Here is a 21,889-nt window from a genome sequence, read left to right on the forward strand (position 1 = left end):
CCAAATATTGCATTACAGAAGTCAGCAAAACTGTCTGGACATCAGTAACATCAAACATGCATGGGATTATAAGCAACCTTAAAAACTGAAAGAAATAAGAAGAGGGAATGTTGGACGCACTCAGCAGGCCTAGGGCCTATTTCTGATAACCTAGACTGACAAATGAAAAGAGTTGATAATTTTTCCAATTCCCACACAAAGTTTCTCATATGTCCAACAGATTTTGTCTGACTGTAGCATATTTCCAGCAGTTTGACTCAAGTTGGTAATTGCCTGGTTAGTAAGAGGGTAGGATCACAAAGTTTGAAAGTTAACCAGCAGAATGTAACACGTTGTGTTCCCACGAATGTGAACTCTGTCTTCAAGCCTTTCACTATATATGAATTAAAGGACAGCATTGCATATCTAAGTTAAAACACAATATTAAATTGGGAAGATCAACAGGCTATACTGATGGGAGCTAGAAGTTAATATAGTTGGATGCATCAGCAAGGGAGATGAGGCTGAGTACAGGGTGAAGGTGGGAAACTTTGTCACATGGTGCGAGCAGAATCATCTGCAGCTTAATGTGGAAAAAGACTAAGGAGCTGGTGGTGGACCTGAGGAGGGCTAAGGCACCAGTGACCCCTGTTTCCATCCAAGGGGTCAGTGTGGACATGGTGGAGGATTACAAATACCTGGGGATACGAATTGACAATAAACTGGACTGGTCAAAGAACACTGAGGCTGTCTACAAGAAGGGTCAGAGCTGTCTCTATTTCCTGAGGAGACTGAGGTCCTTTAACATCTGCCAGACGATGCTGAGGATGTTCTACGAGTCTGTGGTGGCCAGTGCTATCATGTTTGCTGTTGTGTGCTGGGGCAGCAGGCTGAGGGTAGCAGACACCAATAGAATCAACAAACTCATTCGTAAGGCCAGTGATGTTGTGGGGGTGGAACTGGACTCTCTGTTGGTGGTGTCTGAAAAGAGGATGCTGTCCAAGTTGCATGCCATCTTGGACAATGTCTCCCATCCACTCCATAATGTACTGGTTAGGCATAGCAGTACATTCAGCCAGAGACTCATTCCACCGAGATGTAACACTGAGCGCCATAGGAAGTCATTCCTACCTGTGGCCATCAAACTTTACAACTCCTCCCTCGGAGTGTCAGACACTCTGAGTCAATAGGCTGGTCTTGGACTTATTTCCACTTGGCATGATTAACTTATTATTTAATTATTTATGGTTTTATATTGCTATATTTCTTCACTATTCTTGGTTGGTGCGACTGTAACGAAACCCAATTTCCCTCGGGATCAATAAAGTATGTCTGTCAGAAAGTTGATCAATTGTGAGCGCTGAACTAGAATTAAGAATTCAATGTGAAGTAGAGAGAGCTTCTGCTTTAAGTGTAGAATGACAAATATTTTATTAATGACAAAAGATTCAAAGTGAAGAGCAGTAAAGGAATGTGGGCTAAAAGAACAACAATTATTGGGAATTCCTAAAATCACAAAAGACAAAAATATCTTCAAATTTGATAGGATTTGGAATTTAAAAAAACAAATAAGGGAGCATTGATTTAATTGTAAAAGAATTATTCTGACCCACCATGAGAAATGCTTCAGGGAAGCAGGTCAATAAGGATTGACTGGTCATCTAAATTCACTAGAATGACAACTGTATTTGAGCAGCTAAATTTGGTGGGTAGTCTGTATAAACTTCTACCTCTTTAGAATATTAAAGGCCAAGTAACAATTGTGATACAGAAAGAAAGAATTGTTTCTGATGAGGAAATCCAGAACAGATGGAAACATCCATAAAGTTGGAACTCAAAGCTTGGGGGTGGCAACCGAAAGAAACTGTGAAGGTTGGAAACCTGAAATAAAAACAGAAAACACTGGAAATAATCGGCAAGTCAGGCAGCATCTGCAGAGAAGGAAAAAGACTTAACTTTCAGGTTAATAGATTTTCATCAGCATAACAACAAAACCAGCTTTCCAGGTTATTGATGCGATTCATACCAGAGCACAGTGATCCTTGTTATTTTGGCTGGTCAGGTCAGCAATAGTGGTGGCAATGCTTGGACCCAGCAGAAATCCCCTCTGATCCAGGTAACACTGATGGACCTCACTCAGTAGTTGCTGATACCTGATGAAAGATTTTTTTAATTTAAATTTTATATTTACCAGTTGCAAATATCCACATCAAAAAAAGTTTTGCTTGCAGATGTATGCAATCGTGCCTTTACTTTTCAATATTATTGGAGAGTCCTTTTCGGGAAATCGATGCACATCAAGCATGTTTCTCCTTGATCTCCTTGGCACCACCTGTTGGAAAGCATGTCCTACTGGAGCGGTCAGCTCCAAATGAACACGCCTCCGGCCAAGGAGCCATTATTGGTGCAGTAACCGTAGCTCTGCACCTGATCAAAGACAAAATAGAGCAGAAATGTGGCACAGAGATTCATGCACGTTGTAGAACTGGGGAAGAGAAAGCAATCACCAGAGAAAGAGGACATGAATGTGAGGGGAATGGAGAGGACATCAAAGGAGGTAAGGAGGAGTTGCACTTGAATTGGGTTTTCCATCACCCAGCCTACTTGACGGTTCTTCACATTTTTTGTGTGAACATTTTCATCTTCAAAACTGAGGGGCGGTGGGAGCATTAACAGTTAAGAAACTTGCTGAAAGGAAATATTCTGGAAAACTAACAGCTCAGCACAGCTACCTCAATGCATAATGAATTGTATGGATGGTGGAATGCAGTATATGTCACAATAATAATCAATTTATTGATTTAAATTAGCCAAGTTATTTACCTTTCCGCTCTGATTTCCAAATCAGGTAGATTATGGATCATTAATTAAAAAACTTTTCAAAGAATCTCAGTTCATTGCTATTATACAATACAATTCATGCTCCACAATTTCCTATTAAGTTTAACATCTTAATTAATAACCATGAGCTGTCATCTATGGATAAGTTTGAAATCTTACTTAATGTTTTGCTCTTTCATCTACAAACCTCATTTCCAGAAAGGTTGGGATATTTTCCAAAATGCAATAAAAACAAAAATCTGTGATATGTTAATTCACGTGAACCTTTATTTAACTGACAAAAGTACAAAGAAAAGATTTTCAATAGTTTTACTGACCAACTTAATTGTATTTTGTAAATATACACAAATTTAGAATTTGATGGCTGCAACACACTCAACAAAAGTTGGGACAGAGGCATGTGTTACATCACCTTTCCGACCTTGCCCTTTACACACTGAGATGTCTCTGAATTCTCTGAATCTTTTCACAATATTATGTACTGTAGATGTTGAAAGACCTAAATTCTCTGCAATCTTGTGTTGGGAAATGTTCCTTTTGAACTGAGTAACAATTCTCTCACGAATTTTGGCACAAAGGGGTGAGCCACGACCCATCCTTGCTTGCAAAGACTGAGCCTTTGATGGACGCTACTTTTATACCCAGTCATGATACCTCACCTGCTACCAATTAGCCTGTTTAATGTGGATCTTCCAAACCGCTGTTACTTGAATATTCTGTGCACTTTTCAATCTTATTTTAACTCTGTCCCAACTTTTGTTGAGTGTGTTGCAGCCATCAAATTCTAAATTTGTGTATACTTACAAAATACAGTTAAGTTGGTCAGTAAAACTATTGAAAATCTTTTCTTTGTACTTTTGTCAGTTAAATAAAGGTTCACATGAATTAACATATCACAGATTTTTGCTTTTATTGCATTTTGGAAAATATCCCAACTTTTCTGGAAATGGGGTTTGTAAATAGAATAACACATAAAAATTGAGTCACTTAAAAGTAAAAATTCTGGGACAATTTATAAGATTCAACAAGTTTCCAATAAAATACAAGTTCTTACATTAAGATTACTGCTATCAAGTAAATGTACAATTTTCATGAACGGCCAACATTTTAATCTCCTTGTTTAAAGGTCAAGTAGTGTTTTACTTGACCACATTAAATGATAACAGGAACACAATGAATTACAAGGTTCACCATTAATCAAACATACTTACTCAGGGCTTTTATCAGTTCTTTGCTCAATCTGTTCAATCAGAGACTGGAAAAAGACAACATATTGACTTTTTAAAAAAAGCAAGAAGTATCAGCAATAAAAGTAACCTGAAGAGTCTCCGAACATGCACTAATTCTTGCATTATCACAAGCTCATCTGGGATTTTCCCAACTGAGTAACGTTGCCCAACCAACAACTCTCGGATTCCCGTTTGTTCAGAGATGGGGATCATGTACGAGGGTGCCCAGTTTGCTCACGTGATGGCTCCATTTTATGCTTTGCAATCCTTGGTTTTCGATTTCTGGTTCTTCTTTCCCCTTATCGGTGTATAGCCCTCACAAATCACTCACTACAATTGCTGACAATTTTCTCAATTCCTTCAAATTCTTCTCCTTATTGAATGTGTCTAAAACTCAATCTCTAAAAGCAGCTCTAATATCACTGTGGTTTGAAGAGGAGCCTAAACTACGGGGCCTTGAGAGCAAGTTCAAACAAAATGCTAACTTGTGCCCCTTGTTCATTTGTAACTAAGTTGCTGGTTGTTGTCTGGTGTCTTTCACTACCAATATACTTCTGATGAATTTGTTATGAGCTGGTTAAGTTTTATCAGGCCATGAACAACACCATACAATTACAATGTTCAGTTTTCCCCAGTCACTACGAATCGTATTTCCCTCAGCACATGATTCTTACCCGTACTTTAGGTGCTGCAGATCTGAATTTCACATAAAACAATGTAAAGGCATTATCAGTGTTCGATATAACTGTGGGATCCTATCAGAAGAAAAAAATGTTTTAAAAGTTTCATTAAAATATATTACATAAGCTATTACCTACTTATAAAGTTCAAGATAAATATCTTCTGATTTAAATATAAAGATAATTTTATGTCACATGTACATTAAAACACTGAAACATGCAGTGAAGTGCGTCGCCTGCGTCAACGACGAACACAGTCAGAGGATAAGAAGAGAGCAGCCCGCAAGTGTCGCGATGCTTCTGGTGCCAACACAGCATGCCCACAAACTACTAATCCTTTCTAACCCTTATGTCTTTGGAATGTGGGAGGAAACCAGAGCACTGTAGGAAATCCATAAAATCATAATTTCCCACCCAAGATTTAAACCTATCTAAACCTACCACACTATGCCTTCAACCATCATTTCAAGTGAACATAAAGTATCATTTGCCATTATTATGAGGAGTAATCCCCTGGTGGCTGGACAAAGGCCACCCTCAATTAATATAATGCATACTCTCTGTTCACTATCACAATGCTGTTTATAGGAGCTTACTGTCTGTAATATAGTACACTTTCCATATTAAATATGTTATTAATACTTCTAAAGTACTTCATCTTCAACAGATTTTCTGAAGATGTGAACCTACGTAAGCCCTATGAGTATTTTCTCTTTTTGAACTTGTATCAGTAGTTTGATGTACATATTATTTTCAAAATATAAGAGCACTGTGCATACTGGCACTTAAACCAGATGTGATGTATGCGCTGGCTTTTCCATTAGTCAAGGGAATCAAAGCCAAGCGCAGACCTTTGAGGGGGTGAGAGAAATTGGATCCAGGCAACACACCAAATTCTGATTCTGAAGCCATGCATCCTGCTCACTTTTAAACTTCAATTCCAAAATCTTTATTCATCTATCATGAAAAATATCGGTGAATTTGCTACCAAGTAATCAAGTGGTATTGCATGACTGGATATTTTCCGTGCTACCCTGATTACCTTTCCAAGTCTGTGGGCACAATGGCTAGGATTAAGCTACTGAACCAGCATCCAGAGTCCCACACCACAGACCAAGAGACAGGTTCAAATCCCACCACAGCAGCTAGAGAACTTAGTCACATAAATCAATAAACCTGAATTTATAAAAATAAAAAATCTATACTGGAAACTAGACCTGACTTGTCTTAAAAACTAATCTGGGTCACTTATGTCCTTCAGAGAAGGAAATCTGCCATGCTTAGCCGGTTCAGCCGACGATGTAACTGACATGGTGCCATGTTAATTAGGGATGATTAGGAATGGTCAATAAATAGTGGCTCTGCTAACGATGTTAACTTACATTATAAAAATACACTTGTTTGTTCATTGCCTCAGCCCTGCCAGTTTGCATCATATTCTTCATTCATTCTTCAACCAACATCATTACAAGCTGAATATCTGGTCAATTTTCTTGTTGGCATGATCTTGTTGAAAACAAAATACCTTTCATTCTATTATGGTTGCTGGATTTACTGAGTATGCCCACAGCAAAATGAATCTCAGGGTAGTGTATGGTGACATATACTAATGTACTTCGGTAATAAATTTGTTTTGAACTTTGATTAAAATAATAATCCACATCACAAGATGGGAGCAGGAGTCTGGATTAAACACTTTGGCATAGGTGAGAGCTATAGAGGGTAGACTCCTGAAGTTGGTGGTCTCTTGTACAGCACTCCCGCTCAAGGGAAAAGAGGAGAGGGGATGACAAATTGCACTGGTTTTATATCTCTACATGATAAAGGAGATACAGTTCTCTTTAAGGATAAGCTGAATGCTTGTTTCAACAAACTAGTTAATTGAAAAGCAAGCTGAGGCAAATAATATTGCAACAGTTGTCTCAATAGTGTTTTAAAATAGAAATGTCAAAGTACAGCTTACTTTTTTTGTTAGTTGAGTGGAGAGGTTCTGAAGTGTATTCACAGTATAAGTCTTCATGAGATGCATGGCTTTGGATAGGCATTGCTTAAATTTTGCTAAATAAACAGGATAATCTCTAAAACTGGGCTGTAAATAGAAAGTGTCTGTTAATGTCATCGAACAATCATGCATAAAAATAGATTGTTTAGCAAAACTGTACACGGCCTTCACGTTACATTACACAGGCAAACAGGAATCTGGTAATCTCACCCCCCCCCCCCCCCCCCCCAAACAGTGCAAGGTAAAGCAGACTGGAAAGTGTCTCACACACCACTGCCAATGTCAATAGGTCCAGCACAACCATGGGTGCCAGTAGATACCAACACAGCCGTGGCACTAACCCTAGATACGAATAGACCCCAGTTTATCACCCAAACTAACAATACCCTGAGCCATCATGCAGATAGTACAGCCCACCCTTAACTTGAAGCTCACAGCACCAAGAGTATAACTGAAATGCTTGTGAAGTGATGGTGTTAAAATAAAAACAGAAATAACAATGTATGAACCAATGAGTAATAACCAAAATAGGAGCATAGCTTGGGTAACAACAGTGGCTTACATGTGAAGATACATAGGTGATACAGTCATCCAGCTTGGCAAGAGTTGGTATAAATCCTTCACTGTTCACTGATAACGTGGGTGAATTCAGTTTCTAGGATAAGAGCAACAATACTGTCAGTTTAATTCTACTTTAATCTAAATTCCACTTATTTCCAACTGACAGAGCTGAAATAGTTTACTTCCATCTATGCAACTTGCCAGATGCACGGCAGATACTGAGCTAGGTGTTCTCTGACAAATTGCTGGTGGTGAATATTTACGCAAGTCTCTGATGTTTCTCAAAATGATTAATAAATTCAACTTCAATGGGAAATAAATGGGATTCATCCAGTAACATTTCTCTTGAAGTGCTGTTCATGAAATTTTTTAATTAAGGATGCTAGAAGGATTATCCCAAATGCATGTGCTCAAATGAGCAGAGTATTCACAGCAAGGTAGATGAATTAACCGTATACAATTTTAATATATAAATTTTTATTTGATTTTTTAAGATAATTACATGAAATTGAACAGTGAAATAATATCAGCCCTCCCCCCCCCTCCCCTTAACATCCCTATCTAAAAAGAGAAAAGAAAGAAAGAAAGAAAGAAAGACTGCCTGGATATCGGAAGATCCCCACATGCTCCATGGAATTCAAAATAACTTTAATATATATATTTATTTTTCCCCAAATGACTAATAACTTTATCTTCAGAGCACCTATATATTTAATCCTATCTTTTGTAAATAAGGGTGCCAAATTTTCAGAAATATGTCATATTTATTTCTTAAATTATAAGTAATTTTTTCAAGTGGAATGCAGCTAAAAATTTCATTATTCCTTTCTTTCTTTCTTTTCAAATCTTTTTATTAATTTTAAGAAAAACATAAGTAAAATATGAGTACAAAACATTTGAGAGTACACAATTAATAGATTAATTAACAATCAGATATGTATTAATCAATATATAAAGTCTCCCAAACTCATAGTATTAATGTAAAGGAATTAAGAAAAAGAGAAAAAGGAGAACCCCCCCCCCAAAAAAAAAGAATTTAAAAAAAACTAATAAAAAAAAACTAACCAACATGGGCAATTGCATAATGTTAAATACATACAGTAGTGCCGATGACTCCGAACCTCCATCCACACAATTCAGGATAGTAACAATAAGGTTCAGCATCAGACCATTTAATTCATATGAAAATGTTGAATAAATGGTCTCCAGGTTTCCTCAAATTTAACTGAAGAATCAAAAACCACACTTCTAATTTTTTCTAAACTCAAACAGGAAATAGTTTGAGAAAACCACTGAAATACAGTTGGAGGGTTAATTTCTTTCCAATTCAGTAAAATAGATCTTCTAGCCATTAATGTAACAAATGCAATCATTCGTTGGGATGAAGCGGATAAACGCTTATTATCTATCATTGGTAGACCAAAAATTGCGGTAAAAGGATGTGGTTGGAAATTAATATTTAAAACTCTTGAAATAATATTAAAAATATCTTTCCAATAGTTTTGTAAACAAGGACAAGACCAAAACATATGAGTCAATGAAGCAACATCAGAATGACATCTGTCACAAGTTGAATTAACATAAGAATAAAATCGAGCAAGTTTATCTTTAGACATGTGAGCTCTATGTACAACCTTAAATTGTATTAGAGCATGTTTAGCACAGATAGAGGATGAGTTTACCAATGATAAATTTTTTTCCCATTGCTCAGTAGATATAGGGCAATGCAATTCTTCCTGCCATTCCTTCTTAATTTTTTTCTGATATATCTGGCTGTACATTCATAATCATATTATAAATGATAGCTATTAAACCCTTTTGACAAGGATTGAGAGCTAAAATTCTTTCTGTAATGTCCAATGGACACGTATACAATTTAATTGCAATTGTGGAACGAAGGCTGCAGGATAAACACAAAATGGGAAATGAGCATTTTGAGGTATTCAATATTTAGCTAAGACTGGAACAAAGGTAAAGGAAGTGGAGCGGAACTGCTTGTAAGACAAGAAATCAATGTAATGTAGCTCAGAGAATTCTGACATGCTATCTTTTTGGGTGGAGCTAAGAAAATAGAAAACGTTGGTTTGTGCATAGACTCCCTGTGGAGGTAGGGGATGGAATTAAATAGGATAAGAGTACAACAGTCTATATAGGTGATTTTAATCTACATGTCATGTCTGCAATATAAGAGAATAAGTCATTCTAGACTTGTTATTGAGAAAGGATTCATTAAGCAATCTTGTTCACTGGGGCTCCTCAGGGAACAGTAACTATTCTACTAAGATGGAAGAGTGAGAGAGGTGATTCTGAGATGAAGGCCCTGAATCCAAGTAAAGGAAACCACAAAGGCATGCAGCTTAAGTTGGCTATAGTAGATAGGGGACTGTTACTCAAAGGATTGATTGTAGACAGGAAATAGCTAAGATTTTAAGGGCATGGACGAATTATAAAAATTATTCATATGTCTCGAGCAAATACAAAACAGGAATCATGGCTCAACTATGACTTACAAAACAAATCAGGAATAGTATTAGCTCAAGGAAGGAAAACATAAAATAGGTCAGAAAAAGCAGCAGAGTTGAGAAATGGGAGCAGTTCAGAATTCAGCAGAGGACAAAGGGATTGAATTTAAAAGGGAAAAATAGGGTGAGAGGAAGCTTGCAGACAACTTAAAAACTGACTGTAAAAGGTTCTACAGATACAACTGGCTGCCAAGAAAAAATGTAGCAATAAAAGGGCGTTTTGCTGAGTGGCTTACAGTGACTAGTGAGCACTGCAGTGATTAGTCTGGGAGCACAACCAGACACAATATTTCAACGATTTAGACGAGGAAATCAAATGTAATTTACCAGGTTCACAGCTAGGTAGAACTGTGAACTGAGAGGAGGATGCAGAGAGGCTCAGTAAGATTTGGATAAGTTGCAGGAATGAACAAATATATATCACGTAAAGTACAGTATCCATTTTGTGACAACCAGGATGGAAAATTATCTGAACGATGACTGATAGGGAAATGGGAGGAACAAAGATGTGTGTTTGTATGCTGTGAAAAGTGGCATGCAGGTGAAGCAGATGGTGTGTTGGCCTTCATTGCTGGAGAAGCAAGAAGCTGAAGTTGTAAAGGCCTTGGGGAGACCTCACAATGAGTACTGTGTGCAGTTTTGATTTGCTGATCTGAGGAAGGACGTGCTTGTAATGGAGGGGGTATGGTGTAGCGTCATTCAACTGATTCTTTGGAAGAAATGATTAATGCATATAGAGGGAATGAGTTGATTAAGTTTATATTGAATAATGTTTAGAGAAATGAAGGCAGTCTCAAAATGGTGCAAATGCTTTCGTAGATTTCACTAATACCCACCCTCAAACTGGCCACTGTAAATTGCTCCTAGTGTGTAGTGAGGGACAGATTCTGGGCACTGAGTTGCGGGAAGATGATGCGACATGGAAGAACAGGTTACGGGAAAACATTAGTAGGAAATGAGACTAATCGTGGAGTCTGCAAGTCAGCTAGACTCATTGGGTCAAAATAGCATTCTCATATGCGATAATGTGGAAACAGTATCTCCATGATTTAACCAATCAATTTTCCCAGTGGAGACAACGGATTTTCTATATCAAGTAGCACATTCACATTTAATTTCAACAATGATATGAATATATATTTTATATATTTGGATAATAATAGTTATACTTACTGCATTTATGTTTTCCAACTCGTTGAAATATGAAAGCTTCTGCTGAATACTCTCAGCGAGGTCAACTAGCTCAGACTGTTAAAAGAAGAAAAATATGAAACCTGTAGCAGAAATGAAATTAACGATACCAAGATATTTTAATATTTCCAATAATGTTGATGCTTTCACATTTAAAAGATGGAATTTCCCCAAGACACCACCCTCAAAACTTGTGGTGAACCCCAAAACTAATGGGTCAAGTTAGCAGGAAACGAGATGAGTGACCCTAAAACTTCAACACTTAAACTCACATTTCTGTAAATATGCATTCATATTAAATTGTTAATGTTGATTCTCTCTTGGTGATGAGCCATTAGGTGTCAGCGTGAAAGAAAACTCCACACACATCTGGATTAGTCCAATTTACTGAATACAGGAGCCTCAATAGAATACACTGAAGAGCAAGTATGAAATTGTTGGATTGGACTGTATAATCGTTACATTCCTTGTAGCTTTTTATGCCTGCTTGTAATTTTTACATAATCACCTATGTACGTGTAATTGCTCAGTGTGTTTTTAGTGGTTACATTCAGATAGGGGGGTCAGTAAAGAGGAAGTAAACATTCCCAACAGTGACTACGATCAAAGGAAAAGCCAAATAGTCAGCGTGCATACTTCAAATTCAAGTTCAATTTATTGTCATTCAACCATACACATTTAGACTGCTGAACTAAACAATGTCCCTTCGAACCAAGGCACACAACACACTACATATGATTCATACACATAACAAAAATATTACCACTAGTAAATTAATAATAAGGTACACTTATGACATAAGTTAAAAAGTAAACAGTATAACACCACTGGCACTTCATACGTGATGAGACCTGGGTGGTGGCAGAAAGTTCAGTAATCTTAAGGTCTGGGGAAAAAAAACTGCTTGCTTCTGTCCTGGTGCTATAGTCGGGGGTGAAAGAAATTGGGAGGGATCACTGAAAATGCAAAGGGCCCTGAGTATCTCTGATAGGTGGAAGAGGAAACCCAATGATCCCTTCAGCAGTCCTTGCCATTCTTCGTAAACTTGTTGTCCCTGATCTCTGTCTCAGAAGCCGATGTCAGGTAGACTTTCAGGAGGGCGAACCCTCGCAAAGCCGCAGGCCCTGATGAAGTACCTGGTAAGGCTCTGAAAACTTGTGCCAACCAACTGGCAGGTGCATTCAAGGACATTTTCAACCTCTCACTGCCATGGCTGGAAGTTCTCACCTGCTTCATAAAGGCAACGATTACACCAGTGTCCAAAAAGAGTGAGATGCCTTAATGACTATTGCCCAGAAGCACTCATATCTGTGGTGACGGAAGGCCTTGAGGGTTTGACCATGACTAGAATGAACTCTGGTCTCACAAGGGCCTGGACCCACTGCAGCTTGCCTATCACCCCAATAGGTCTATGGCAGATGCAATCTCAATGCTTCTTCACACGGCCTTAGATCACCTGGACAATACAAACACCTGTACAGATTGGTGATAACACCTCCTCCTCTCTGACGATTAACACTGGTACATCTCAGGGATGTGTGCTTATCTCTACTCTCTCTATACCCATGACTGTGTGGCTAGGCATAGCTTAAATGCCATCTATAAATTTGCTGATGATACAACCATTGTTAGAAAAAACTCAGATGGAGACAAGAGGGCGTACAGGAGTGAGATATGCCAATTACTGGAGTGGTGCCACAGCAACAATTAGTAAGAACAACGAGCTGACTGTGGACTTCCGAGAGGGTAAGATGAGGGACATGACCAATCCTCAGAAAGAGAGTGAGCAATTTCAAGTTCCTGGGTGTTAATATCTCTGAGGATTTAACCTGGTCCCAGCATATCGATGCAGCTATAAGACAGCAGCTGTGTTTCATTAGGAGTTTGAGGAGATTTGGTTTGTCACCTAAAACACTCGAAAACTTCTACAGATGTAACAAAGAGAGCATTCTGACAGGCTGCATCACTGTCATATGGGAAGGGGTTGTGGGGGGGGGGGGGTCTACTGCACAGGACTAAAAGTTACAGAAAGCTGTAAAATTAGTCAGCTCCATCTTGGGTAGTAGCCTCCGTAATATCCAAGGAGCAGAGCCTCAGAAAGGCAGCATCTATTGTTAAGGGCCCCCATCACCCAGGACATGCCCTCTTCTCATTGTTACCATTAGGAAGGAGGTACAGAAGCCTGAAGGCACACACTCAGTGATTCAGGAACAGCTTCTTCCCCTCTGTCATACGATTCCTAAATGGACACTGAACCTGTGACCTCTATCTCATTTTTAAAAAAATATTTGTTTTTGCACTATTTTTAATTTTTATATACATTATATATATATATATATATATATATATACACACACACACACATATATTTACTGTAATTGATTTATTTAGTTATTTTTTCTATATTATCATGTATTGTCTTGAACTGCTGCTACTAAGTTAACAAATTTCACGACCTATGCTGGTGAAAATAAACCTGATTTGCTTTCCTATACCAGACAGTGTTGCAGCTGGTGAGGCCACTCTCGATGGTGTTCCTGTAAAAATTGGTTAGAACATGGGGAGGAGAGCCTCACTTGCCTCAATCTCCTTAGGAAATTATGATGCTGCTGTGCTTTCTTGTCACAGTTGGTGTAGAGGGACAGGTGTTAGTGCATTCCTCCCAGAAACTTGAAGCTCCTAACTGTCCACGGAGGAGCTGTGAATGTGCAGTGAGCAGTGGTCAGCCTGCACACTCTACAATCATCTCTTTGCTCCCGTCCACACTGAGACTCATGCTTCTGTGTCGCACCACTCTGACAGCCACTCTGGACACCGTCTTGTCGTCGTGTTGATATCATCGAAGTTGCTGGTTGGGTTTGAAGTGGATAGCAGTGCAGCCATGCGTCAGCTGCGTGAACAGCCGCAGGTTGAACATGCAGCCCTGAGGAAAGCCAGTGCTCAGCAATGGAGCTAGAGATGCTTCTCTCAACTCAGGCAGACTGTGGCCTTTCTGTCAAGTCGTCCAGGATCCAGTGTTGAGGCCAAACGAGGACAGTTTACCCACCAGCTTCTGAGGGGTGATCGTATTAAACGCCAATCTAAAGTCAATAACAACATCCTGCTGGATGAGGCACCATTTCCCAGATCAGACTGGGGGGAATGGAGCACAGAGGCTATGGCATCGTCAGTGGATCGATTTGAGCGATACGCGAACTCGAAAGGATCCAATGCAGCAGGAAGATGGGATTTAATGTGACCCATAACCAAATGCTCAAAGCTCTTCATTATTGTACTGATACTTACATGGATTTAAAATACTGTACATCATTCTGAAAACACAACGAATCACAGACCTCCAATCTTCACTCTTTGATAATCCCTTTACCATGAACTGCCTTAATGTCTACTACATCAGATCATTTCCTTAAATTGCTTCATATCAATTCTTCTGAGACTCTCAGCCTCTTAAGAGCCAGAGTATCACACTAAGTTACTCTACCAACGTGTGAGAATTATACACACCACACACTAATATCGCCACACAAACACACATTACTGTTTCGCAACAAAATCTTCCTACCTGTTCTCTCAGGAGCTGCTCACAGGCTTCGTGAAGCGTGCCTGTTTTAGTTGATACAAATAGGTACTGCTTCTGCAGAGACTCCAAGTGCAGCAAGGCTGTGTTTACGTCATTCAGTATTGCATCACACTGCTCCTGAAAGCCATAGAGATAATCCCTCAGTTCTCTAAGACAAAGAACAAAAGCACGTTATACACTAAAATGAGCTTGATGAACACACTTGAGATTATGAGACAACAAATGCTGAACGAGTAAACATAAAAATCAATAGACATAGTTCTGATCGCACTGATATAGGAAGGACATTGAGGCTTTTGGAGAGGGTGTAGAAGAGGTTTACCAGGATGCTGCCTGGTTTAGAGAGCATGTGCGATCATGAGAGGCTGGACAAACTTGGGTTGTTTTCTCTGGAGCATCGGAGGCTGAGGGGAGATCTGATAAGAGGTTTACAAGATTATGAAAGGCATAGATACAGTGGACAGAGAGTATCTGTTTCCAGGGTTGAAATATCTAATACCAGAGGGCGTGCATTGCAGGTGAGACTGGGTAGGTTCGAGGAGGATGTGGGGAGTAAGTTTTTATTCCGAGAGTGGTGGATGCCCGGTGTGGCAGTAGAGGGAAACACATTAGAGGCTTTTAAGAGACATTTATATAGACATATGAATGTGAGGAAGATGGAGACATATGAACATTGGGAGGGATTAGGAGGGATTCGTTTTTGGGTTTTTTTTACTTGTTAACTGGTTTGGCACAACATTGTGGGCTGAATGGCCTGTTCCTGTGTTGTACTCTTCTATGACAAAATGATAAAGTGAACCTGTGAAATAGAGGATCTATTCCATGAGAAGGGGCACAAAATGTTCAAACACAACACATCTTTAGCTTGTAATTAGGATCAGCTTCATTTCTCTGTTATTTTTGGCCAAAAAAAATGTTATGCCGTCAATATGCAGGAAGATGTGTTGGTTATCAACATAGTTACCCTGTTCCAATGTACGTTACTAAAATTCATCTAATTATCATTTAACGCATTCCAGTATCCTGTATCCACTTTGAAGCTATTAGTCAACAACAGATTATAAACAGTTTACAATAAATTATAGACTGTGCATTCATGAATCAGGAATCAATTAATACTTGGCAGTCTTAAGATGGGGACGGATTTTCATAACTAATTTATATTCATCTAAGAGCTCTTGGTAACAGAATACCAGACATAGTAGGTATATAACGATCTGCGATGCAAGAATGTTTATTTAAAACTGAGATTCTTTCACAGGGCTGCTCACTTCTACACCCTTCATACCATTTGCAGATAAAACACAGGTTGAGTATCCCATATCCAAAATCTGAAACCTTTGAAATCTAATTTTTTTTTGGGTGCTGACATGACACCACATGGAAAATCACACAATGCGCTAGGAAGGTCCCAGGTGATGCACGGTTCTGAGAAGTGACCTCATGTATGTAATGAAGAGTTGATGAAAAACGGATAAACACTGCATCAAGTGAAAAATTAAGATCTCCACGCGTTTTGACACTGATTCATCAGTGTCAGAGTGAACATGTTGCTTAACAATATGAAACAAGAGGAGATCTACCAAGACATACTGAAAATTGAAGGTAATTGCTATGCTGTAGGTATTTTATTTCAGCAGTTTCTGCAAAAGCAGTGTGTCTTGCTGGTAGAATGTTTTGGATAAAAAGCCACATTGTTCAACTCAGGAATGTTGTGTCAGCCAATCAGGATGGCAGAACCAGGAGAAAGTTCTAGAGAGAGCAGGGCGGAGAGATTTGTGACAGACAGTAGTCTGGCGCGGGGTCTTTTTGGCGGGAGCTGCGGAGAGGACAGGAAGGAAGATGCCTGAGAATGCCCAGGGGAAGGAGCGTCTCTGCTGCACGAAGTGCTTTGTGCAGATGAATGGCTCCAAGGAGAAAGGGCTGATACTCCTGTGGGACAGCCTGATTGTTGGAGATGGATTTCAAACGGTTCAGAATGTGTTGTGTGCTTTCACACAGACCGTGGGTCCAGTGTGTGAGTTACACACAACTCCAGGACGAGTTCTAACTTTCTACGCACATTGGACTGGTTTAACTGTAATGGGCCCTTCTATTTATTTTTTCTCTTTCCTACTATACTTTCCTTATAATTTCATGAGGCGTACGATCTGTTATTTCTTGCTGACTGACAATTGTGTAAGGACAGTATTTACAGAATATTCGCTCCAGTCAAGGTTTCTTTAATTGGAACATGACGACATTCCTGTCTGGCTGAACTCCAAATCATACTGACCATGGATGTATACTGTTTATGACAGGGACAGAGAATGGAATTGATGGACATTTAAGGACAAAAGAATATTTAAATATATTCTTAATTATATGATACAGGGGGAGAAAGGTAAAAATTTGAGAAATATTAATTGAGAGTAGTGACTTTTTTTTTGTTCTCGTATATATACTTTTTTATGTTACGGGGGAGCTGGGGGAACTTCGGATCGATTGCTACGGGATTCACGTGTGTAATCATAGCGATTGCCATGACCCGTAAAACGGAGAGGGGTAATGTTGTGTTTTTTTTTTATCCACAACATTAGTAGGGGGGTATTTTGTTACTTTTTTCTTTATAATCTATTTTTCTTCTATCTTTCTTTCTTTGCCTGGATGATCGGGGGGGGGGGGGGGGGTAGACACATAGCAACATGGAGAATTTTAAAAAGATTCCCCAAGGTACTACGAAAGTTGAAAGATTAGGTATTATTATAGATTGGAGTAACCCTATTAAAAATAATGACTAATTTACTGAATTTTTAAAGTTTTAATGTTAATGGGCTTAATGGACTGGTGAAAAGAAAAAGAATTTTAACATACATTAAGAAAATGAAAATAGATATAGCTTTTTTACAAGAAACACACTGAACAGAGATAGAACATCAGAAATTAAAAAGAGATTGGGTCGGAAATGTTATTGCAGCTTCGTTTAATTCAAAGGTGAGGGGAGTTGCAATTTTGGTTAATAAAACTTTACCAATTAAAATACAAAATGTATTAATTGATTCGGCGGGGAGATATGTAATTATACATTGTCAAATTTTTTCAGAACTATGGACTCTTATGAATATTTATGCACCAAATGAAAATGATGTAAAATTTATACAAGAGGCCTTTTTGAATTTGGCTGATGCACATGACAAAATATTAATAGGTGGAGATTTTAATTTTTGTCTAGACCCAGTTTTAGATAGATCAACAAAGGGTGTTACAAATTCAAAAGTAGCAAAATTAACTTTATCATTGATGAAAGATTTAAATTTGATTGATATATGGAGAAGAATTAATCCAAAAGAAAGAGATTATTCATTTTATTCAAATAGACACAAAACTTATTCAAGGATAGATTTCCTATTATCAACGAATATTCAAGACAGAGTGAAAAATATGGAATATAAAGCAAGAATATTGTCAGATCATTCCCCCTTGATAATGACAATGATAATGATGGATAAAGAGGAATCGATTTACAGATGGAGATTTAATTCAATATTATTAAAACATCAAGATTTTTGTGATTTCATGAAAAAGCAGATTCAGTTTTTTTTAGATACAAATTCACATTCAGTTGATGATAAATTTATATTGTGGGAAGCAATGAAGGCATATTTGAGAGGCCAGATAATAAGTTACACTTCTAAAATTAAGAAGGAATATATGATAGAAATAGATCAATTGGGAAAAGAGATTACAAAATTAGTAAAAGAATCTCAAAGATATATGACAGAAGAAAAACGAAGACAACTTTTTAACAAGAAGTTACAATATAATACACTTCAAACATATCGAACAGAAAAAGCAATTATGAGAACTAAACAGAGATATTACGAACTAGGTGAGAGATCACACAAGATTCTTGCTTGGCAGTTAAAGACAGACCAGACTTCCAAAACGATAAATGCAATTAGAACAAGTGTAAATAAAATTACTTATAAACCTTTAGAAATTAGTGAAACTTAAGAATTTTTATTCTGAGCTGTATCAATCAGAATCACAAAATGATAATGTCGAGATAGAAAGGTTTTTATCACAAATAACTCTTCCAAAATTGGATTCGGAAGAACATAAGGGATTAGATTTGCCTTTTACATTAAAAGAGGTCGAAGAAGCTCTAGGATCACTTCAGAGTAATAAATCCCCAGGAGAAGATGGTTTTCCGCCCAAATTTTACAAAAAAAGTTTAAACATTTACTAATTCCTCCTTTTATGGAGTTAATACACCAAGCGGAAAGAATGCATAAACTTCCAGAATCTTTTTCGACAGCTATTTTAATAGTATTGCCAAAAAAAGATAGAGATCTTTTAAAGCCAACATCATATAGACCTATTTCTTTGTTAAACACCGATTATAAAATAATAGCAAAAATTTTATCTAGTAGATTATCTAAATACTTACCAAAATTAATACATATGGATCAAACAGGATTTATCAAAAATAGACAATCAGCAGACAATGTAACCCGGTTACTTAGCGTAATTCATTTGGCACAAAAGAGGGAGGAAATGAGTGTGGCAGTTGCTTTAGATGCAGAAAAAGCATTTGATAGATTGGAATGGGTCAAACACTGATCAAAACTCCCCTGACTTCCAACAAATGTTACTATCTACTAAATGAAATGCACAAACAAATATATAATGGACGTTCTAATGTTGAAGACTAATTGTTTAACAATGCTATAATGAGCAATGAACAGCTGTGAACTTACAATTAGTTAGATCAGTAATTAGAGATAGAAACAATGCAAATCAGGAAAGAGATAATAGGGGTTCTCAGCTTGTACTGCAGCCAAATGATTTTTTCTGCTCTGATTCCTACTCTATACATAATGTTCATGCACACATTGTCAGCTACCAACATTATTTCTCAGAAAATGCCTGGTATTCATATTTTTACTCAAAATATTCAAAAACTTGTTTTATCCAATAAATCCCACTTGAAATACTAAGTAAAATGCATTATGGATTGTGCATTCAATATATATTAAGACAGAGTGTAGAGACCAAGAACATTGGGACAATCCATTCTTAAACTGAGACTGACAGAAGTGAATCAAATCTGAGGCCAATTGTTTCCTTCAAGAGTTTGGTGCAAGACACTTTCTCAGCTGTACAAGCACTGGTTCACAAAGCTAACTGCTGGCTTCTCATTCACTTGTTAAATGCCCCTTGAGGAGTAAATGAAGAGAATTTAATTTCCAGAAAAAAGAAATTAAGGAATGGTCTAAGCTTAACACTTCTAAATCTCCAAATCTCACTGCTGGTATGTGATATTTTCCAAATTGAATAACTACCTGTATTTTAATTCCTCATCTTGATCCATTTGCGTCTGAATTTTGGAGAAACAGGAAAAGAACTGCAGGGACAAAGAGAGAGAGAGTTCATTAATGAGCTAACAAGGTGATTTGTGATGCCTTCCACAAATGCTCTGGTGAGAAATTATGTACAAAAGCGTGTGCAAGAAGGAACAATAAAGAAGAGCAATAAACAATCTGCTGAGGAACGCACAAAATGCTGGAGGAACTCAGCAGGTCAGGCTAGGAAAATGGACTAGGAAGGAAAATGGACAGTTGATGTTTTAGGTCAACTCTTCACTTGGTGCAGTCTCTTGTGTCTCAAGTCTGCTGGGGGAAAAAATCAGTTCCAATGCAGGGTTTTGACCCAAATTGTTGACAAATTTTTCACTTCACAGTTGTTGCTTGACCTGCTGATTTGCTGCTCTAGGCTCCAGCAACTGTAGTCCTGAGTCACCAAACTCTTTCACAGAGCTGGTGCTATGTCAATGGCTCCCATGATTTCTTTTTGAGTCATAAAGGAGGAATGTATGATTTGGGCTGATCTTTAATTCTGTCTGCATCTTGATGCATCCAGACACGGAAAGAGAATCATCTATAATGGTTTCATTGCAAACACCCACAATGCTCTTTCTTGTCCATGGAGAAACACCCTGGTTTTTTCTTCTGTTTTCCACAACTCAAAACAAAATGTTGAAACATTTTCAGTCAACATTATGTCAACAGATACTTTGGCAGTGCAGGAGCCTTACAGTCATCTCTCTCAATCCTTCCACAGCTCACCTCTCGCACATCCTCAACACTGGAGAAAGTTTCTCCTCAAGTGGTTAGTGGAAGGAGAAATTTCCTCCGATGAACGATGGTGGCAGACAAAACCTCATTCTTAAGCAACAGATTCCATGTCCTGCAATGAGCAGGACATGCTTGAACCAAACCAAATACAATGGTTCTAATATATAATCGCCAGTTTCTTTATTTGAAAGAGGAGTGAGGTCGAATACAAAACAGGAAACTACAGACAACTTGGCTTAACACCTACCATACATCACAAATTATTATTAATACACAGAAAATTCAAAGTAATTTAGCAACACCAACATGGCTTCGTGAAATGGTTTTGTTAAAGTTTTGTAAAACTGAGAATGTTAAGGTCTAGACACAAAGGGAACAATCTTCATGAAAACAATTTGTTGGTTTAAATAAATTGGGATCGATAATAAGACCAAATTCTCAGATTATAATTATTTAAACAACAATAATGACTCATTAGTTTTAATCAGAAAATGTCTGCTATTATATTTTTAAAACAGAAATGAAATTCTCATTTCCAAATATCTTTCACCTGAGGATAGAAAGTGAGAATTTCAGGAGCTCATATAAAAGAGAAAGAATGAAGTTCTCTCAGATAATAATTTCTACTTACCAGTATAGGACATTGGGATGATAAAATTTATCACAGAATTATGCATTACACGTAGTGGACATATTTTAGATTTTTTTCCCCTCATATTATGTTAAGATTAAAACTAAAACTAATTTTTCAAAGTCTAATGTTTATTTCCTAAAGTTCAAAGAACCAATTTTGTTGTTACCTGTTGGGCAGTTTCAATCTTCTCATTTTCCATGTTCAAGGCAGTAAAGCCTTTGAGAAGAACATCCTCAGTGGATTCAGGAACTGCAGCAGTAAGAGGGACAGTGATGGATCGGGATGTCAGGCTGCAAAGATCCTCAATTGGCAACTAAAAGATAAAGAAGAAGAAACACTACTGTTGGTTTGGTGTTACCAAAAGTAATTATGAGGAGTGGATTTTAATGGATTTTCTCCCAGACCACAGCCCATTATGACCAGTTATTCAACAGGAATTTGTGAAGTAACGGGAGGAAAATGGTGATTAAGATTTAGTTCCATACTGCATGGTTGTTAATTAATGTCCCAGGTAACTAACTGTGAGAAATATCTAGCACATCACAAGTGCAAAG

The 21,889-nt window shown here is 37.8% G+C and overlaps 1 protein-coding gene across 1 annotated transcript in view; it reads right to left on the bottom strand.

Moving 5' to 3' along the window:
• The window catches only part of cog3 (component of oligomeric golgi complex 3), a 93,172-nt gene that overhangs the window by 53,133 nt on the left and 18,150 nt on the right, over nt 1-21,889 (bottom strand). The window contains exons 2-10 of the mRNA XM_073045967.1: nt 21,502-21,648; nt 19,910-19,971; nt 14,568-14,733; nt 10,988-11,062; nt 7,294-7,386; nt 6,693-6,818; nt 4,724-4,804; nt 4,032-4,075; nt 2,006-2,132 (exon numbers count right to left, since the gene is read on the bottom strand). Of these exons, the coding sequence (XP_072902068.1) occupies nt 2,006-2,132; nt 4,032-4,075; nt 4,724-4,804; nt 6,693-6,818; nt 7,294-7,386; nt 10,988-11,062; nt 14,568-14,733; nt 19,910-19,971; nt 21,502-21,648 (921 nt within the window). The remainder of the gene's footprint in view (nt 1-2,005; nt 2,133-4,031; nt 4,076-4,723; nt 4,805-6,692; nt 6,819-7,293; nt 7,387-10,987; nt 11,063-14,567; nt 14,734-19,909; nt 19,972-21,501; nt 21,649-21,889) is intronic.

This window comes from Hemitrygon akajei, chromosome 5 (assembly GCF_048418815.1).
Source record: "Hemitrygon akajei chromosome 5, sHemAka1.3, whole genome shotgun sequence".
NCBI classification, from domain to species: Eukaryota; Metazoa; Chordata; class Chondrichthyes; order Myliobatiformes; family Dasyatidae; genus Hemitrygon; species Hemitrygon akajei.